We start from the raw sequence: 21,788 nt of genomic DNA on the forward strand, positions 1-21,788 counted from the left end.
TGACTCAACAGAGTTTCAATTCAACAATGATTAAGGAAAGTTGAAAGAAATGCATTTTTGCTAAGTTTTCACTTCTCTTTCAATGTGAGCATTCAACCATATAGTTAGACCCATGTTCATTGACAACTTCGGGCCGGAGATGGCCCAGTAACTACGATTCTTTTACAGTATAACTCATTAAATTATCCGTGATATTTTGACAATTAATTAATAATATTTACGACTAACGTTGTCCTGTTCGAAATACAGTAGTAACTTCTGCTGAACCTAAAACTCCTAAAAACTAAATCGTAATAATGTACATAAATAAACTGCCGTTGATCCTTAAACTATCCTTTTTGACACTCTAAAGACAAAACATAATAACTTCAATGCCTTTAAGCATTCTGAAATGTCAAATTAATGCCATTATTTTGATGTCTACTTAGTTGTACAAATATTTTGATTTAACCATAATTTACTTGAATATACTATATATTCGAAATTAAGCTCAAGAGTATTTACGCACAAGTTCAACCAAAATATAAATATGCCATTAATATCATTGAGTAAAATAAGTGTAAAAACTAAACCTTTTTCGACCTCAGCAATACTCGGGTGAAAAACTACAGAAACAAGATCAGTAGCCAAAAGTTTAAACATAAACGTTTAATGGCACAGGGTAAACGCCAAGGACATAGAACACACAAACAAAAACAAAATCGCAAAAAAAGAAACATGGAACAACAGCAAAAAACTCCACAAACAGCACAGTGCATATATACTATATAAAAAAAACTAGGTATGTTTATTAAAGCAACTGTGCACCAGATGACCAATATGCAAGAAAAAAAGAAAATTGTCGAAAACTGACATAAACTTGGCATTTATGTGTACAATGCATTGAAACTTATTAACTGAAGTACCACATAGTTTACAATGTATTTAAGTTTGGCAATTATTTCGTATTTTTCCATTAAAAAAGTTTACTGGGTATATCTACCTAGTAGAATTCATTCCTTATGCGTGATTGGCTAGTCGATGTTATCATGTGATAGTACCAAGTTAGGTATATAGCTTAAATATACCACTCGTTTAGAGTTATCCTTCGTAGATCAGTGGATACAGCGCTCAACTGCAATTTTGGCGACACGGGTTCGATACCGATCTCCGACACATTTTTTTTTATATTTTGGTACTTATTTTACAATTATGATATCAAAGCGTAAACACATTTTATTAAAGAATTGTCCTGAGATTCATTACAGAAAAAAAACTTTTTTGGTGCCAATCTGGTCCCTTTAAGGATTGTTAGATTATGCAAATGTTAAGTTGAACAATCTCATGTTTTATCAGTCTACATACATGAGCATACTGCATTCATGGGCACACTCGTCATTCACAATCTGGATGTTCTATTTGGAAGACCTCCAGCACAGTTATATATTGGACAAACAGTGAGTAATATAAAAGTGTCCCATAAATACAAATTGAAAGTTGACATGTTGGAATACAAGCCTTTTCATGATGAGCGTAACTTCCTCAAATTTACCGAGGTGTATACAGACGGATTTACGTTCATTTCTAGAAATACTTGTTCAATATGTGAAATATTTTATTCCTTCGCATATTAAACGTCTCTCTCTTTCTGAGAAACTTTTCGAATTGCAAAAACGCATTAGCAGTTTGAACATATAATTACTTAATAAGAGTTAAACAGTATATGGATATCAAGGAAGTTATTTAAAAAATAGCAATATATATGTAAGATAGGATAGAAACTTTTAGAACAAAAATGGTATATAAATGGTAGTTGCAATTCTGCTTAGGATATGTAAAAGAGTTTTTAAACGTTCGCATATGAATGATATTTAGATTTAAACCTTAAACCACCGTTAATTTGACAAACATTTGTCTTTTCGGTAAATTTCCCCGAGGTTTATTTTGGAAATATTTATATGACCAATTTTTGTCTCTGCTGTAAATTCCCCCGGGGGTTATTTTGGACGCATTGATATGACCAACATTTGTCTCTGCTACAAAATTCCCCCGGGTTTATTTTGGAAGCGTTTATATGACCAACATTTTTTTCTGCTGTAAATTTCCCCCGGGTTTATTTTGGACGCGTTTTTATGGCCTACATTTGTCTCTGCGGAAAATTCCCCCGGGATTTATTTTGGATGCGTTTATATGGCCAAAATTTGTCTCTGCGGTGAATTTCCCCGGGGGATATTTTTGGCGCGTTTATATGGCCAACATTTGACTCTGTGGTAAATTCCTCCGGGGTTTATTTTGGGCGCGTTAATATGGCCAATATTTGTCTCTGCGATAAATTCCCCCGGGGTTTATTTTGGATGTTTTATATTGCCAATATTTGTCTCTGCAGTCAATTGCCCCAACCCCGAGAGTATTTTGTATGCGTTTATATGGCCGACATTTGTCTTTGCGGTAAAATGCCCCCCTCCGACCTGGGTTTACTTTTACCCCCCTACAACCCGGGTTAATTTATGCACCCCCCCCCCTCTCCAACCATGGATACTTTTGGACGCATTTATATGACCCACAGTTTTCTCTGCGGTTAATTCCCCAAGGATTTAGTTTGGAAGTAGTATATTACCAACACTTTCTCAATGGTAAATTTCCTAAGGGTTTATTTTGGAGGCGTTAAAATGACCAACAATTGTCTCCGCGGTAAATCGGTCCCCGGTGGTTTATTTTAGGAGCGTTTATGTAGTCAATACTTGTCTTTGCGGTCAATTGCCATCCGGGGCTTATTGTGGACGTGTTTATAAAGGCAACATTTGTCTATGCGGTAAAATTGCCCCCGCCACCGGGTTTATTTTGAACGCGTTATTATGCCCAACATTTGTCTCTGCGGTAAATTCCCCAATGTTTTATTTTGGAAGCGTTATATGACCAACTTTTGTCCATGGTAAATTCCGCAAGGGTTTATTTTGGATGTGTTTATATGGCATTTGTATCTGCTGTAAAATTGTCCCAACCCCGGGACTAGTCTATTATGGACGGGGTAATACGGCCAACATTTGTTTCTGCTGTATAAATGCCCCCCCCCCCCCTCCCGGAATGATTATGGACAGGTTTATATGGCCAACATATGCCTCTGCAGTTAATTGACCCCCGGGTTTATTTTAAATGCCTTTATATGACTATCATATGTCTCTGCTGTAAAATTGCCCCCACCTTGGATGGGTTTATTTTAGACGCGTTTAATGGCCAATATTTGTCTCTGCGATAAAATCCTCCGGGATTTATTATGGACGCGTTTATATGACCAACAATTACCTCTGCAGTAAACTGACCCCGTTGTTATTATGGACGCGTTTATATAGGCAACATTTGTCTCTGCGATAAAATTGCCCCCACCCCGGGTTTAGTTTTTATAGGACCAACATATTTCTTTGCAATGTGCGTGAAGTTAGCACCGTAGCACCGTATCACCATATCACCGCGGTGATGCGGTGCAAGCACCGTATCACCATCAAAATCAATACAATAAGAGCATTAATCTCTAGGAAACATGTAAGGCTCGTTCTCGCAGAAACGAGCAAGGGGACCATAGGGGCCTATGTCACTGTGTAGCCGAGACCTGGCCCTAGGTGATGGCACATGTGAATACCCTAGGATTTTAGGCAGGCTATGCGGGATAGTGACATGAACTCGATCCCCCATGCCAGTTTGGCCCATATTCAGACACTGTTATGGTGCGGATGCCTTAAAAACGAGCAAGGGTACCAATGGCACTGTATCCAAGGGTTACCTGGCGGTGTGATACATTCGGGGAAACTGTTAATACTACGAGGATTTTAGTCTGGCCCCGTCCTTAGCCCAACATTGTGCGTATATGGGCAATATAAGCCCTACTGACCCCTACCATACATGTAAGGCTCGTTCTCGCAGAAACGAGCAAGGGGACCATAGGGGCCTATGTCACTGTGTAGCCGAGACCTGGCCCTAGGTGATGGCACATGTGAATATTTCGTTATTCATATGGACTAGGTCTCTGCTACACGGCGACATAGGTCGCTATTGTCCCCTTGCTCGTTTTAAAGTTTCTGCACCAAAACATATATAGAATATGAATCAAATATGCATTGGGAGCCTTTTCTATGTCCCTATCTCGCATAGCATACCTAAAATCATAGGTTATTCATATGTACTATCACCTAGGACTAGGTCTTGGATACATAATGACAAAGGGCGATATGATCCCCATGCTCTTTTACGGTTTCCGCACCATAACATGCAATGAATATGAGACAAATAAGCATTGGGAGCCTTTTCCATGTCCCTATTTCGCATAGACTGCCTAAAATCGTAAATATTCATATGTACTATCACCTAGGACTAGGTCTAAGATACACGCTGACATAGGTCGGTATGGTCTCCTTGCTCGTTTGAAGGTTTTTGCACCATAACATTTAATGAATATGAGGTAAACATAGGCATTGAGAGCCTTTTCCATGTCCCTTTCTCGCATTGCCTGCCTAAAATCCTAGGTAGTTCATATGTACTATCACCTAGGATAAGGTCTATACTACACGCTGACATAGGTCGCTGTGGTCCTCTTGCTCGTTTTAAGGTTTCTTCACCATAACATGTAATGAATATTAGGCAAATAGGGATTGGGACCCTTTTCCATGTCCCTATCTCGCATAGCCTGCCTAAAATCCTAGGTAATTCATATGTACTATCACCTAGGACTAGCTCTCGGCTACACGCTGACATAGTTCTCTATGGCCCCCTTGCTTGTTTTAAGGTTAATGCACAATAACATGTAATAATATGAGGTAAATAGTGATTTGGAGCCTTTTCCATGTCCCTATCTCGCATAGCCTGTCTAAAATTCTAGGTAATTCATATGTACTATCACCTAGGACTAGGTTTAATCCACGAGCTGGCATAGGTCGCTATGGTCCCCTTGCTTGTTTTAAGGTTTCTGCACCATAACATTTAGTGAATATGAGGTAAAAATTGGCATTTGGAGCCTTTTCCATATCACTTTCTCGCAAAATCTGCCTTAAATCCTAGGTAATTCATATGTACTATCACCAAGGACTAGGTTTAAGCAACGACCTGCCATAGGTCGCTATGGTCTCTTTGCTCGTTTTAAGGTTGTTGCACCATAACATGTAATGAATATGAGAAAAATAGGCATTGGGAGCCTATTCCATGTACCTATCACGCATAGTCTACCTAAAATCCTAGGTAATTCATATGTACTATCACTTTGGACTAGGTCTAAGCTACACGCTGACATAGGGCGATATGGTCCCCTTGTTCGTTTGAAGGTTTTTGCACAAAAACATGTAATTAATATGAGGCCAATGGGCACTGAGAGCATTATCCATGTCCCTATCACGCATAGCCTGCCTAAAATCCTAGGTAATTCATATGTACTGTCATCTAGTACTAGGTCTCTCCTACATAGTGACATAGGTCGCTTTGATCACCTTGCTCGTTATAACGTATCTACACCATAACATGTATAGAATATGAATCAAATATACATTGGGAGCCTTTTCCATGTCCCTATTTCGCATAGCATACCTAAAGTCCTAGGTTATTCATATGTACTATCACCTAGGACTAGGTCTCGGCTGCATGCTGACAAAGGTCGATATGGTCCCGATGCTCGTTTTAAGGTTTCCGCACCATAACATGTAATGAATATGAGGCAAATATACATTGGGAGCCTTTTCCATGTCCATATCTCGCATAGCCTGCCTTAAATTCTAGGTAATTCATATGTATTATCACCTAGGATTAGGTCTAAGCTACACGCTGACATAGGCGCTGTGGTACCCTTGCTCGTTTTAAGGTTTCTTCACCATAACATGTAATGAATATTAGGCAAATAGGGATTGGGACCCTTTTCCATGTCCCTATCTCGCATAGCCTGCCTAAAATCCTAGGTAATTCATATGTACTATCACATAGGACTAGGTCTAAGCTACATCTTGACATAGGTCGCTTTGGTCTCCTTAATTTCTTTAAGGTTTCTGCACAATAACATGTAATAAATGTGAGGCAAATTGGCATTGGGAGCATTTTTCATGTCCCTAAAACGCATAGCCTGCCTAAAATCCTAGATAATTAATATGTACTATCATCTAGGACTAGGTTCAAGCAACGAGCTGACATAGGTCGCTATGGTCCCCTTGCTCGTTTTATGGTTTCAACACCATAATATTTAATGAATGTGAGGTAAAAATAGTCATTTGGAGCCTTTTCCATGTCACTTTCTCGCACAATCTGCCTTAAATCCTAGGTAATTCATATGTACTATCACCTAGGACTAGGTTTAAGCAACGACCTGCCATAGGTCCCTTTGTTCCCCTTGCTCGTTTTAAGGTTTTCGCACCATAGCATGTAATTAATATGAGGCAAATAGGGATTGGGACCCTTTATCATGTCCCTATCTCGCATAGCCTGCCTAAAATCCTAGGTAATTTATATGTTCTATCACCTAGGATTACGTGTAAGCTACACGCTGACATAGGGCGCTATGGTCCCCTTGCTCGTTTTAAGGTTTCTGCACCATAACATGTAATGACTATGAGGCAAATATACACTGGAAGCCTTTTCTATGTCCCTATCTCGCATAGCCTGCCTAAATTCTTACGTTATTCATATGTACTATCACCTTGGACTAGGTCTCTGCTACATAGTGACATAGGTCGCTTTGGTCCCGTTTCTCGTTTTAAGGTTTCTGCACCATGACATATAATTGATATGAGGCAAATAGGCATTGAGAGCCTTTTTCATGTACATATCTCGCATAGCGTGCCTAAAATCCTATGTTATTCATATGTACTATCAGCAAGGACTTGGTCTCGGCTACATGGTGACACATGTCACTGTGGTCCACTTGCTCATTTTAATGTTTACGTGCCATTACAAATTAATGACTATGCGGCAAATATATATTGGGGGTCTATTCCACGTTCCTCTACCGCAAAGCATGCCTTAATTCCTAGGTTATTCACATATATTATTACCTAGACCTAGTCCTCGGCTACATGATGTCACAGGTCGTTATGTTCTCCATGCTCATTTTGAGGTTTTTCGCACCATTGATAGTTATACCATTTCATGCGATAAATAGTCATTGGGAACCTATTTCATCTCCTTATTCCGCATATTCAGTTGAAATCCTAGGAAATTAACATGTTCTATCACCTATGTTTTGGCTACACGGTGGCATAGATTGCTATGGTCACATCACTGATATTAAGGTTTCCCCTGTATATGAGTTACTGACTATGTGGCAAATACCATAGTGTGCCTTTATTCAAATACGGCATTGCCGGCCTAAAATCCTAGGTTATTCACATGCAACTTTTACCTATGGCTAGGTCTTGCCCCCACAGTGTTATAGGTGTCATATCCAAGAATAAGAGACTCTTTATACTACAAGTATACTGATATGACAATTTATGGAGATGCGCATCACCGCGGTGATACGGTGATACTGTGCTACGGTGCTAACTTCACACACATTTCTTTGCAGTACTTCCACCCTCACCCTATGGCCATCATTTATATAAAATATAATTGTTTTGATTAATTAAGTAATAATCCAGTAAAAAGTTAAGAGCAACAAATATAACAGACCTGTGTTCTCTTATTCAAGCACTCAAACTCAAACTTTTTTTATTTTTACTGCTCAAATCTGTTTACCTGTTTGATATTGCAACATAATTATGTGCTAAATTGAGTGCAGTTTTTATCTTATTGTGATATCAAAGTAAACGCAATTTTTTTTAAACTTATAAAGCGTTATCAGTCGCTTTGTCATCACGGGCGATTGGGGCCAGGAATTAACGTTAGGGAAGGCGTTACTTAGGGGCGCAACCTGTTGATATGAGCCGGCACTTCCATCAAAGCCAAACTTTATATGGTTTATAATGCTGGCCGGGGATTTGGTTGTACTCCCCTAACATCGCTTAACAATTCAAGTCGGAAATGATGCAATTTGAGCGTATTTTTTTTTTTACTTTTAATTTTGACATAAAAAGTAAACTTGAATTTCAGACTTTTTTTTGGGGGGGGGGGGGTGCCGAGTGAGCCCCCCCCCCTCCTTGAATGCGCTAGTGGTTATAAACATAGAATAAATAACATATATTTAAAAGTCCTTCCTTTAATGTTTTAATTAAATAATCTTTAAATCAGAAAAAAATAATTAACTTCGATGTGTTTAAAAATAATGTGAAAGATATGACACTGGTTCCTTTCATGGAAATCTTTTCTGTGTAATTTGTTAGTTCAGACATTTAAATGCAAAACTATTTCTGCCTTCTCGTTTTATTCTGGACATTCGTCATATTACCCCGAAAAAAAACACCATAATTATATGCTACGTCGGAAGGCAAATTTTGCTTAAAACGAAAACTTAAATCAAAGATAGCTTTTCTTTAACAACACCATTTTAAATAAAACAAATGGCAGCCTATGCCGCTTAAAGAGCCCCGCATTTGTTTTATTGCCGAAATTTGATAAGGTCATTAGTTTCATTAAACACATCTACAAACCTTTTTCCAAAATAATGTTTTGACAGTGCTCCGTCGAAGGTCTTTTAGTCTGTATGTTAGGAGATTTCAATGCTCGTTCTGCTTTATTGTCTGATTTTATTTCTGTTGATCAACATATTTCGGATGAGTTACTTGATATTGAAATTGAAATGCTATTGAATAAGAATAACCTCGATGTTCTAGGTTTTCCTTCAGAAAGATATTCTGAAGATTATACTTGTAATAATTATGGTCACAGATTTATTGATATGCATATTGCCAATGGCAGATTGTTTAAAGATGCCTTTATTGGTAATTTTACCTGGAAAAATGCAAGTGTTATTGATTATGTTGTATTATCTCCAGAACTTTTTCCTTGTATTCGAAATTTCGAAATTTTGTCTTTTGATCCTTTATTGTCAGATGTCCATAATCCTGTTTACATAACTGTTGGAGCGGAACCATTACCTGTTGTTGAAGAAATCTCTAATGATATTAGCGATGACGCACATAATGTAAAACCTACTTGGAATTCTGATAGTTTAAATGATTTTATAAATTGTATAGATCAAGAAAGTGTTGAACAACTGTCTTTGTTCATTGATAGGATTTAAGTAGACGGTCCTTGTACATCAGATTTGATTAATGATATTACTATGAAAACAGGAAAAATACTTACTGATGCAGCTGATAAATGTAAATTGTTCAAAGTTAAAAAGAAACAAAATATTTTTAAAAGTAAGACTAAGCCATGGTTTGATAATGAATGTTAGGCTAAAAAAAAGAATTTTATGGTTCAAAACAAAAATATAGACGTTTTCGCTCACATAATAATTTTGTAAGCTTGAAAAATCATAGTAAAGCTTATAAAAAGGTTTTAAATTCTAAATTTAAAGATGACCATGATTGTATAGCTTAGAAATTGAAGAATCTTAGGTATAGTAAACCTAAGGAATATTGGTGTCTTCTTAATAAATTTTCAGGGGAACGTAAAGAAGTCCTTAATAAGGTTTCAATGGAAGCTTTCTATACTCATTTTCAAAAGCTCAATGATGTTGATATTGATGATATGTTTGATATTAATTCAGTTTCTGATCATAATGATGCTTTAAACCAGCCATTTTCAGTTGCTGAAATTAATAAAGTTATTCAATTGCTGAAAAACAATAAGGCATGTTCACCTAAGGATAATCTTTTAAATGAATACATCAAGTACTCTAAAGATGCATTGTTACCAATATATTGTAAATTGTTTAATCTTATTCTTGAATCAGGGAAAGTGCCTGATCTCTGGTGTACTGGCGTGATTTTACTTATAGAGGTATTACAATTTTAAGTTGTTTGGGAAAGCTTTTTACTTGAGTTTTAAATAACAGAATTAATTTCTTTCTAAAAGACAGTGGTTTATTAGCAGAGGAACAGGCAAGTTTTCGTAAAAGTTATGGTACTATTGATCATATTTTTTCCATGAAAATGTTGATTGATTTTTATTTGTCTAAACGTAAGAGACTGTACTGTGCTTTTGTTGATTATAGAAAAGCTTTTGATAGCATCGAAAGAACTGCACTTTGGAGAAAATTGTTAAGCCATAATATTGATGGTAATGTTCTAAGAGTAATATATAATATTTATGCAAAAGCTAAGTCATGTGTCAAAGTTAATAATGTTTTATCTGATACATTTTGTAGTTTCATAGGTGTCCGGCAAGGGGAAAATCTATCCCCTATATTGTTTTCTATATTTCTGAATGATTTAGTCTCGTATATGTCTAGTCAGTGTGAAGGTCTTGACTTTCTTTCAAGTCAAATTCATGAACAATTGAGTGATAATGATGTTGATGTATTCTTGAAGTTATATTTACTTTTGTATGCAGATGATACTGTTGTTTTTGCTGAAAGTCAAACTGCTCTTCAACAGGCGCTTAATTGTATGCAAGATTATTGTGTTTTATGGCATTTGCATGTTAATACTGATAAGACTAAAGTTGTAATTTTTTCACGAGGTAAATTGAGTAATAAGCCTGTTTTCTACTTAAACAATGCTCTATTAGAGGCAGTAGATGATTTTAGTTATCTTGGTGTAATGTTCAATTATAGTGGTAAGTTTGGCAAAACTAATAAACATTTGAATGATCAAGCACGTAAAGCTATGTTTAGTGTTATGACTAAAGTTAAGAAACTTTGTTTACCTGTTGATATTCAACTACAGTTATTTAATAGTCTGTTGAGTCCGTTTTATTATATGGGTCTGAGGTTTGGGGATATGAGAATATTGCTATTATATCTCAATTTCAACTCAAATTTTACAAATATATGTTACAATTAAAAATGTCCACTCCCACTTTTATGGTGTTGGGTGAGTTGGGAGCTTGTCCTATTGAAAACAAAGTTTATTCCAGTATGTTGAATTTTTGGGGCAGATTAGTTTGTGGTAATAAAGATAGAATTAGTTCAATTTTGTATCGAACTATGTATAATTTACATGAAAAGGGTATTCTACATTGTGAATGGATTGTCAAAATTAAAAATATTCTAGATAACATTGGATGTTCAGAGTATTGGATTATGCAGAGTATACCTAATTTAAATTATTTTAAGAATAAAGTGAAATCTGCATTGTATGATCAATATCTACAAAACTGGCATAGCAGTGTTTATGATTCTCCTAAATGTTTGAACTATAGGATTTATAAAATTGAAATGAAACTGGAGAATTATCTGCAATGTTTGCCAAAAAACTTGGCAATTGATCTTTGTAGATCTAGATGCCTAAATTTTAATTTACCTATTGAAAAGGGTCGTTTCTATGGCATTGAAAGAGGAAAAAGACTTTGTTCACTGTGTGATAGACAAGAACTAGGAGACGAATTTCATTATGTTTTTAATTGTAATCATTTTATCTATGAAAGACGTAAATATGTTAATCATAACTTCTATAGATATCCAAATATTTTGAACTATAAAAATTTAATGTGTAGTTCTGATAAAAATACATTGATAAAGCTAGCACTCTTTGCAAAAATAATAATGCGGAATTTTATTTGAATCATCTTCCTTAATTTTATTCTAAAATACTTTTCATTATATGCTGATATGTTTGTTTTTGTTTTTTTGCTGTTCATCTTCATATTTATATTTTTCTTGCTGTTGTATGTTTTGATACATGTTTTTGTTACCTCTCATGCCCATGTGGGCCAAGAGTATGAATAAAACTTGAAACTTGTCAGACGGCCATATTGGGAAAAGGTTTGTTGAAGTGTTTTAAGAAACTAAACTTTCAATCAAACTCTGATAAAAGACCGAATGCAGGGCTATGTAAGCGGCGTAGACTGCTTCATGTTTAATTTAAAATGGTGAAGAAAAAGTGAAGTTTTCTTTGTTTAAAGCCTCTTTTTTTCAAATCAAGATATTGCCTTCCGACGTAGAACTTATGACGCATTGATCACGTGGTATACACACACTTGGAACACGGGAGTTTACGTGTACAGCCTTAAATAAACGCGCTTCGTGAGATTTCCGCTTGTTCATACACATGAACGCACGGAAAGTACGAATCAAATTCGTAATTAATCATAAGCACCAAAAGATGTCTCATGGTCTTGGGACTGTTCTATGCTTCTTAGGGTTTGCCAAATATATCTACCACACTCCTGCTTATCGCCACTTAGATCTACTAAGAACTACTAAGAGATGCTTAAAACACTTGTGAACTGTAATAGTGTAAAATTTAAAAAAGGAAGTTTATTCTTAAGTTGTTCCATGTTCTTGCGTATCAATAGAAAACCTATTAACGAGAATCTTCGATGACGTGTTAGATTTTCGTTACTTACGACAGGATGCCTCATCTTCTTGGAAAATGCACTTATTCATAAAATGTTGTTTGTTTTGTTTTTATAAGGGACCCCTCTCCCGCAGCCATCTATGGTTTGCGAAATGCACTCGATATTTTCAACACTGTTCAAATATGTATACCCCAGTCCTTTTTGCATTGGTGCCAAAACTTGCTGCAGTATAGCCCTTACGAAACAAAAACTTATTACATTGATGTCATTCGATTCTTTAAAATTCATAAACAATGTAAGGCATGCGTTCATCATCTTTTACAATCAATTCTTATAAATACAAGAAAATGTAAAAAAAACAAACATTTGATACCGAAAAAACATATTTTTTGTTACACATAACATGATGTTATAAACTTCTGATACTCTTTAAGAGGAAAGTATTTAGATTTTATGAGATATGTTATGAATATGAATACCTTCATTACAATCGCTACATGGTAATATTGAACATACGTATTTGTTATAATCGTGTTTATTTCATTCTTACATTTCTTAACGCTTTCATATACAGTGTGTGTATACCACGTGATAAATTCCATCAAACATGCTACGTCGGAAGGCAACATTATCCTTTAAATTTAGACTTAAAACAAAGATTACTTTTCTTTTATTTCCTTCACCATTTTAAATGAAACACCCTATGCCGCTTACAGAGCCCCGCCTTCGTTTTATTCCCACCGTTTGATTAGATGATTAGTTTTTTTAAACACTTATGTATGAACTGTTTAGCAAGCTCATGTGGATATGAATGCTGGGGTGGCATTTGAGGTATGAAGGGTTCAGTACAAGGTGGTAGTTAATAAAATAGGAAAATGGTATCTGCTCAACAATTTTGTTAAGAATAGATATAAAATCATTAAACAAACGTTATTAAAGTTATACTTTTGGGGCTCTAAATGTAGCTGCTCCAAAAAAATAGAACAGCGGTTTCAGCTCAATAACTGTATTTAGAATTGACGTATATAGATCAAACTTTGCATACAGTAAGCTCATGTAAAGCTGTACGTTGAGATTTTATTTGTTGCTGTAAAGGTCATGATCAAGGTGGCAATCACTGAACATAGAGAAATTGTTTTCCAACAAGAACTTGAGTTGATGATGAGAAGTGATGAAACTTGGTATGTGGACAAATAGCTTGTGATTGTTTTTGGGTGCGTAGGATCAAGGTCCTTGTTTCTTAACAAATGTTTTCAGCGTCAGCATCTTAATAAATTCAGTTGAGAATAATATATAAGGATGAAGTAAAGTTAAGAAACCAGCTTATGCAGATATCCACTTTGCGGTTACATTTTGGACTGGTAAGAACAAATTAATATTCAAAGTAGCTGGGTCTAATAGCAACGTAAACCCAATACGTTAATTTTCCATATGTTTATTGCCCAAATGGAGCACCTTCTTTTTGCAAATTCTTTAATCTGCTTTGTATTACAGATCCATAGCTTGGCTTGGAAGGACTGGAAGCCTTCATGTGATTGTATATCTGACGCACTGGTAGCAAGCATCGTGCAATTGAGGTTGACGCACTGGTAGCAAGCATCGTGCAATTGACGTAAGATTTTTACGATTACACTGAAAGTATTATATTTTTATAAAACTCCATCTTATGTGTTTTACAAAACCAGATCAAATGTGTTTTAAATTGTTATTAATTAAACTCTATATAAACTCTAAATTAATGATTTGAGCAAGAATTTAATAACTTTAAAGTTATCTTTTTATACATAATTTATCAGAATCATGATGAAACCTTTTTTTTTTCGCTGTAACAGAAGCGTCGCCATGCCTGGTGAAAACTTGATTTGTGTGTGGCAAACTTTGTTTGCAAAGGGTCTTCATAACAAGAGCGGAGACATACCAAAGCAATCCATCAAAGAAATAGTTTCAGAACTTGCAGATCTGGAGTCTGTTCATTATTCTGAAAGAGCATTCCAAGAGGTTTTTGAAAGTGTCGATGTCATCACTTTCTCATCTTTCAAGCGCTACGTTGATAGCCATCTAAGGGAAAAGGGATATCCGCTCCATGTTGTTTCCGGTGAAATAGAAAGTAAATGTTGGGAGCTTTGCCAGCGATACTACAAAACTACTCTCAACAAAGAAGACACTCGAAAACTTTGGCTGATATCAAACCGTCTGATAGACGAAAATTCATATCCACCAGTCATCCGTCAGAGGGAGGTGAACTGGTTCATGGAAAAAATGTTCACAACCATTGGAAAGATGTGGCAATGCGGTGAAGTCTTCAAAACAGAAGGAGCTACATTTCAAAATCTCGTTAGCATAATCGAAGACACAGTTTTACATGAGACATCCCAGGACAAAATGCAGAAGAGCATGATTACTCTGTACACTAGTATTGTCACAGAAGTAATGAAGTCCGGGTGGGTCTACAAACGTACCAGGAAGCAGGCCAACTGGACCACCTGGGTTCACAGATGGTGCATCCTTACACCAAATAAAATTGCTTACTTCAAGGAGGAAAATGCTTCATCAAAGTCAGCTGAAACAAAAGGAGAACTCTTGATAACAAGGCACACAAAATTACTCGCTCTGAATGACTACAATGGTCTGATTCACAAACTGAAGGGTCGATTCATGGTATCAAATGAACCTGTCATTGATATGGAAATAGCTGTTGGTAGTGCTGAAGAAAAGGTGTCGTGGCTGTCGGCCCTTGATGAATCCATTAAGTGCTGTAGAGAAAAAACGACACCTATTCAAAAGCTATTAAACGAGCGACGGAGTCTTGGGGTGAAACAAGAGCACGACCAGATCCAGAAAGGGGATAAAGCCCCATCTTCAACGCCAAAAATTATAATTTCAGGCGAAAGTGGAAAACATGTTCAAACCGATGACGGCGAAGACAAAAAGGAGATGTCAGAAAACCTTATTTATGCAAACGCGGAAAAATTGAAAGCCGTTTTCATGAAAATGGACAAAGACGGGAATGGACTGATCGACATCGAGGAGTTTGCAGCGTTTCTTCAAAGTATTGGCCTTCAATTGTCAAAACAAGAAACAAATATGATTTATAAAAGTGTCGACAAAGACGGCAATGGACGTATATCGTTCGACGAGTTCCAGTTATATTTTTCCAAACACGTCATGGATGAAACCTGCTCTGCAGAGTGCGTAAACGCCATGAGAACGGCTTTCATGGAAGCAGATAGAGATGGCTCGGGAACTCTTAGTTTCCGAGAATTCACAGAGTACATATGGGACAAAAAAAGATCAATCAGAATGTCGAAAGTTATGAAGGTGTTTTCCGAAGCAACCAAATCCGGTTCAGAAGAAGTGTCATTCACGGATTTTCAGCAAGTCGTACAAAAAGAAGCAGCTAACCTCATGATGCCAATAATACAAGAAGCAATAAACGAAGGTGAAACATCAGATGTTTTTCGAGATCAGCTGAAACACGCTTACGACGATACGGAAGCAAAGGAATTAGCTTCTTACATTCGAGGTAGATGGAACAAATTTGCAACGTTTCGACGTGCAGGGGTTACTGGTTCTGTAGTCATGAAAGGTGGACATGGAATGGTGGCAGATTTTCTTCCAGGAGAATACAGTCTGGTAGATCTAGCATGTTTCAGCGACCTCCCGCCACTGGTTCCAAAACACACCGTTATTAAAGGAGTGAAATGGGTTTCTAGCTCAGTTCCTGGAAAGTCTGGAAAAGCGATTTTTCCAGAGGATTTTGATGGAAAGATTGAGACGGATCTTGCGACAAATGAACTTCTCCGGTACTACGGCTGTAGTTTCGCTGATACACAACAAGAAAAGGTTTCCCTATTATATCGACATGGTATCCAGGATTTTACATACGAAAACGGATATCTGGAGAAGTACGTTACAACTGCAAATGGTGGCGCAGGAATTGAAAAACACGAGTTTTCACATCTGGATTGTCCTTTGATTGCAAATTCAGGAACATTCGTACTTGGGAAGTTCACAGATGACGATGAGATGCATATCACTGGATTCAAAATCCCAGTGAGGCACACTCTGTATATACCAGGTGGAACCCTCCACTCCAACGACTATTTGTCAGGGACGTGGAGGACGATGTTGTCCGACGAAACGGATATTGATCATGTGCATCTTACAAGAGCCCTTAGCACCGAAAATGACGGGAAATACGATCAGTTCCAGTTTCAGTTCGTTTAAAAATAAACTGAGTTTTCTATTCATCATTACATTTTGTATAGGTGGATTAGACTGCACGGAAAATTAGGACCCACTTTGTATTAAAACATAGTAATTAATCCCTTTTTCTTCTTGTGAACATGCTATGATTTTTCGTGTGACATGTAGTTTACAAAAATTTAAGAGGACTTTATAAAACATTATTTTGTGTTGTTTTGTACGATCATTAATGTGTGTTTCGGAAGTTAGTTTAAGAACTCTTTAGATCATCCCGTATTGTCGATGTAGTAAATATCTTAGTAGTGGCATGTGCTTATATTGTTATGTTTATCCCATATATACACATACATGTACGTTTATATTGTACTTACATTTCGTTGTTTTTCATTTATACATGATATATACATCTAATTCTTGTGATGATATCTCATTATGAGTTTTAAAACCCGAATCAAATACCATACAGCCATTCGTGTTTAAAGAATATTAATCAACCAATTCACTGATATGTACGAGTCCCATCGCGATTACTACCCTCGCGAAAATGTCCAAGATAAAAACGCGATATCTTTATTTGCTGAAATGTCGGATCTTTTTTATTAATTTGATTATATATTAAATGTTAAAACTTCTAGGTAGTCAGTGAAAAAAGATGCGCCGATGCAATAATAAATATCGCGCTTGTTTTCACCAGACAGACATATGAAAGATGCAAATCTTGCATCTTGTGCAGTACTTTACATAGTAAAATCTCTAGGTAGTCAATACGTAGTCAGTAAAACAGATGCGCGGATGGCGGATGCAACAATAAATAGCGCTTTTCGATCCCTTTTATCTAACAGACAATCTTATTAAAAACGATGATCCGAAGTTAATGTCAATTCTCGCATCTTTTTTTATCGAATTTTGAAGTTTTGAATTTGAAAGAAAAAAGATGTGTGTGTGTGTGCGTGTGTGCGTGCGTGTGTGTGTGTTCATTGATTAATTATGCTTTATGCTTTATATATATATGATGATGTATTCTTATAATAATTGTGCTTTAATGTTTTACCGTTTGAAAGTAAATATCCTATTTGTATTAGTAACTTAGTAGTAGTAGCAGTAGCTCTAGCAGTAGCGGTAGTAGTAGCAGTAGCAGTAGTAGTTCATGTAGCAGTAACTTCCATTAATGTCAATATTGTTATCCCATTGTGATTTTCTTGTAGACATACATATGTAGACATACTTTTGTGTCTATGTTGGTTTGTGGATACCAAGCCGGACAGGGTACTCCGCCCCTCCACAACACAAGACCAGACTCTCGCGTAACATCATGTCAACGAGAGTAATTTATATAATGTAGTAATAACTTGTTTCACAATCGTTGTAAAATAAATCAGTTTAAAACAACTTGTGTCTATATTTTCTTGTTTACTTAAAGAGTATTATTCTTTCTTTTCTGTTTTCGTTAAAACTTTTAACCAAAAAAAGGGAAAAAAGTAATACTCTTTAAACTTAACTTTTTCAACTTTAAAGTGTATAACCATTGCCAACTTCGGAGAAATCCGGTGTAGCAAACGTGCCTATAGAGTTATAAACGGAAAATAATGGTGAAACAGTTCTCACGGCTTAGTCTGTCAACAGATCAACTTACTTCCTACGTACTGTTATATATACGTATATGTTAGGATAATTCTTGCCCTTTAAGATGATGGTTTTGGTTAATTTATGTTTATTTAAAGCAATACAAATAACTAATTTATTATAATAAAAAAATAAGATAGGAATAGAAAAAGCAATAAAAAAAGTATGTTCATTGAAAATATATATCAAAAAGGGAAAAGCAATCAACCTTGTGATGTCTGTGTCGCTGAAAAGTTTTCAATGAATAGCTGTATACGTTCTTTTTTTCTCAACAGAAACCCACTTTTTCGTAATCGATTTGGCATGCATTAATGCCATGAATTAGTTATCTATGATCAACCGCTAATGGAAGACAATTCTTTTTGATAATTTTGGAGAAAGTACGTTACTCCTTCGTCCCTTAATTGCATTTAAAATTAACGACATGCTCAAACCGCGATGAACGTCTTTTGGTCAAGTCAGCGATGCACAAGGAATACGATCGTCCTTGAACGAAAACAAAACGATAATGAATATTTATATCATATATACAATGTATTTTAAAAGAACATATTTTGAAGGACAAAAATACATTTGAACATTGGGTGGAGTAGTGACAACGACTCGACCTGTACAAATGACCACAGGAAGAGTAACAACGACGGAACGTATAACATCGGTGACGGAAAAATTATTGACGCCGTCGGAATGGCAACAGCGATGATGGAAGCAGCATCACCGACAGGAGGAGTAAAAATAATCGCCAGGTTGTGGGAACAATAAGGATGGGGTTGGTAACAATGGTGACAAGGGGAAGAGCAACAGCGACGGGAGGCGCGGCAATGACGACGGGATGGGCAGCAAATGACGACGGGAAGAGCAACAATGACGACGTGAGTGGCAAAAATAAAGATGGAAGGGGCCGGATAAATGACGGCAGGGACAACATTAACAACGAGACGGGCAGCAATATGAAATCAGGGGTAACAATGGTGACGTCGATAGTGGCAAGAATAACGGCGAGTGAGGCAACACTCACGAGTAGAGGGGTAACAATCACGCCGCGAGGGGCAACACTCACGATGAGAGGAGCAACAATCACGACGAGAGGGGGCAACACTCAAGACGGGAGAGTCAACAATCACGACGAGAGGGGGCAACACTCAAGACGGGAGAGGCAACAATAAAGACGAGAGGCAAAAATCACGACAAAAGGGGCAGTACTCACGAAGAGAGGCGAAACAATCACGATGAGAGGGGCGACAATGACTAGAGGAGTGGCAACACACAAGACGGGGGGAGGGGGGGCAACACTCACAGCGAGAAGGGCAACAATCACGACATGAGGGGGCAACAACACGACGGGAGAGGCAACTCCCAAGACGGGAGAGGCAACAATCACTAAGGAAGTGGCAACACACACGACGGGGGCGGGGGCAACAATCACGACAAGTAGGGCAACAATCACGACAGGAGAGGCAACAATAACGACGGTAGAGGCAACAATAACGACGGGAGGGGCTACTATAACGACGGGCGAGGAAACAATCACGACGAGAGGGGCAACAAACACGACGAGAGGGGCAACACTCACGGCCGGGGGGGGGGGCAATAATCACGACGAGAGGAGCAACAATAACGACGAGAGAGACAACAATCACGACGAGAGGGGCAACACTCATGGCCAGGGATGCGGGGGGGGGGGCAACAATCACGACGGGAGGGGCAACAATCTGGACGGTAGGGGCAACAACATTAACGGGAGAGACACAATCACGACGGGAGGAGCAAAAATCATTACGGGATGATGAGCAATACCGACGAGAAAAGCAACAGTCACGACGGGAGCGGTAACAAAAGTGACGATTCAGGCAACAATGACGGCGGGAGGTGGAACAATCACGAAGTGAGAGACAACAATGATGGCGGGAGGGGCAACAATTTCGACGGGAGGGACAACACATCAGAACGGGAGTGGCAACAATCACGATTATAGGGACAACACTCACGATGGAAAAGGCAACAAAAACGACGTTTGGGCAACAATGACAACGGGAGGGAAAGCAATCACAGCGACGTTTGGGCAAAAATCGGGACGGGAGAGGCAACAATCACGACAGTAGGGACAACAATTACGGTGGCAGGGACAGCATTTACGTCGAAAGGATCAACAATCACGACGGGAGGGGCAACAAAAACGACGGGAGAGGCAACAAGAGCGTGGGGACGGGCAACCCTCACGACAGGGGGGCAACAAACACGACGAGATGGCCGACACACACGACGAGAGGGGCAACAATAACGACAGGAGGGACAACACATCATAACGGGAGTGGCAACAGTCACGACGGTAGAGACAACAGTCACGACGGGAGGGATACCACTCACGACGGGAGGGGCAACCAAAGCGACGTTTGGAGCAACATTGACGATGGTAGGGGCAACAAAAACGACGTTTGGGGCAACAATGACGACGGGAGAGGCAACAATGATGACGAGAGGGGCAACAAACACGACGGGAGGGGCAACACTCACGGCCGGGGGGGGGGGGGCAACAATCACGACGAGAGGGGCAACACTCACGACTGAAGAGGCAACAACCACGACGGGAGAGGCAACAACAGCGAGGGGAGAGAAACAATAACAACGAGAGGGGCTTTATTTACGTCGGGAGGTGGTAACAATCACGACTAGATGGGCAACACACACGACGAAAGAGGCAACACGCAAGACGAGAAGGAGCAACACGCACGACGGGAGAGGCAACGATAACGACGGGAGGGGCAACGATCACGACGGTAGGGGCCAACGATCACGACGGGAGGGGTGACAATCACGACGAGATAGGCAACGCACACGGCGAGACGGGCAACACGCACGACGGTAGAGGCAACGATGATGACGGGAGCTGCAACAATCACGACGGGAGGGTCAACAATCACGACGGGAGGGGCAACACTCACGACTGTAGAGGCAACAACCACGACGGGAGGGGCATCAGCAGCGACGGGAAAGGCAACAATCACGGTGAGACAGGCAACAGTCATGACGAGAGGGGCAACAATCACGACGGGAGGGGCATCAACAACGACGGGAGATGCAGCACTCACGACGGGAAAGGTAACACTCACGACGGGAGGGGCATCAACAGCGACGGGAGGGTCAACAACCACGACGAGAGGGGCAACACTAACGACGAGATAGGCAACAATCTCGACGAGGGGCAACAATCACGACGAGCGGATCATGACGACGGAGTGGTCAATGATAACGTCGGTAGGGACAACTATAACAACAAGAGGGGCAACACTATGACGGGAGTGGTTAAAATGGTGACCAGAGTGTAACAACGGCGACCGGAGTGCCAACAATGACGACAAGAGGAGCAGAAAATGACGACGAAAGGGGCCATAATAACGACGGAAGTGATAACATTGGTGACCGCGGGATGGGCAGCAATGACGTCGGGAAGGGCAATACCAACGACGAGAGATACACAATGGTAACTAGACGTGTAACAGCGGCGACGTGAATGGCAGCACAATTGGCGAATAACGACCGGAGAGGCAACAATATCGATGGGATTGGGAAACAATGATGACGAAAGGAGTAACAACGGTGATAGGAGGGGCGACAATGATAATGGGATTGGTATTTACGGCGTCGGATTAGGTCATCAGGGCGTTGGT

The 21,788-nt window shown here is 38.7% G+C and overlaps 1 protein-coding gene across 1 annotated transcript; it reads left to right on the forward strand.

The window, feature by feature from the left end:
* The first annotated feature begins 13,791 nt into the window (after window positions 1–13,791).
* Window positions 13,792–17,886, forward strand: LOC128214203 (uncharacterized). Its single transcript, XM_052920545.1, has 2 exons — window positions 13,792–13,903; window positions 14,124–17,886. Exon 2 carries the CDS (start codon window positions 14,134–14,136, stop codon window positions 16,516–16,518), a length of 2,385 nt encoding a protein of 794 aa, XP_052776505.1. The 5' UTR covers window positions 13,792–13,903; window positions 14,124–14,133; the 3' UTR covers window positions 16,519–17,886.
* The last annotated feature ends 3,902 nt before the right edge of the window (window positions 17,887–21,788 follow it).

Source organism: Mya arenaria, chromosome 13, assembly GCF_026914265.1.
Source record: "Mya arenaria isolate MELC-2E11 chromosome 13, ASM2691426v1".
In the NCBI taxonomy this organism is placed as follows: domain Eukaryota; kingdom Metazoa; phylum Mollusca; class Bivalvia; order Myida; family Myidae; genus Mya; species Mya arenaria.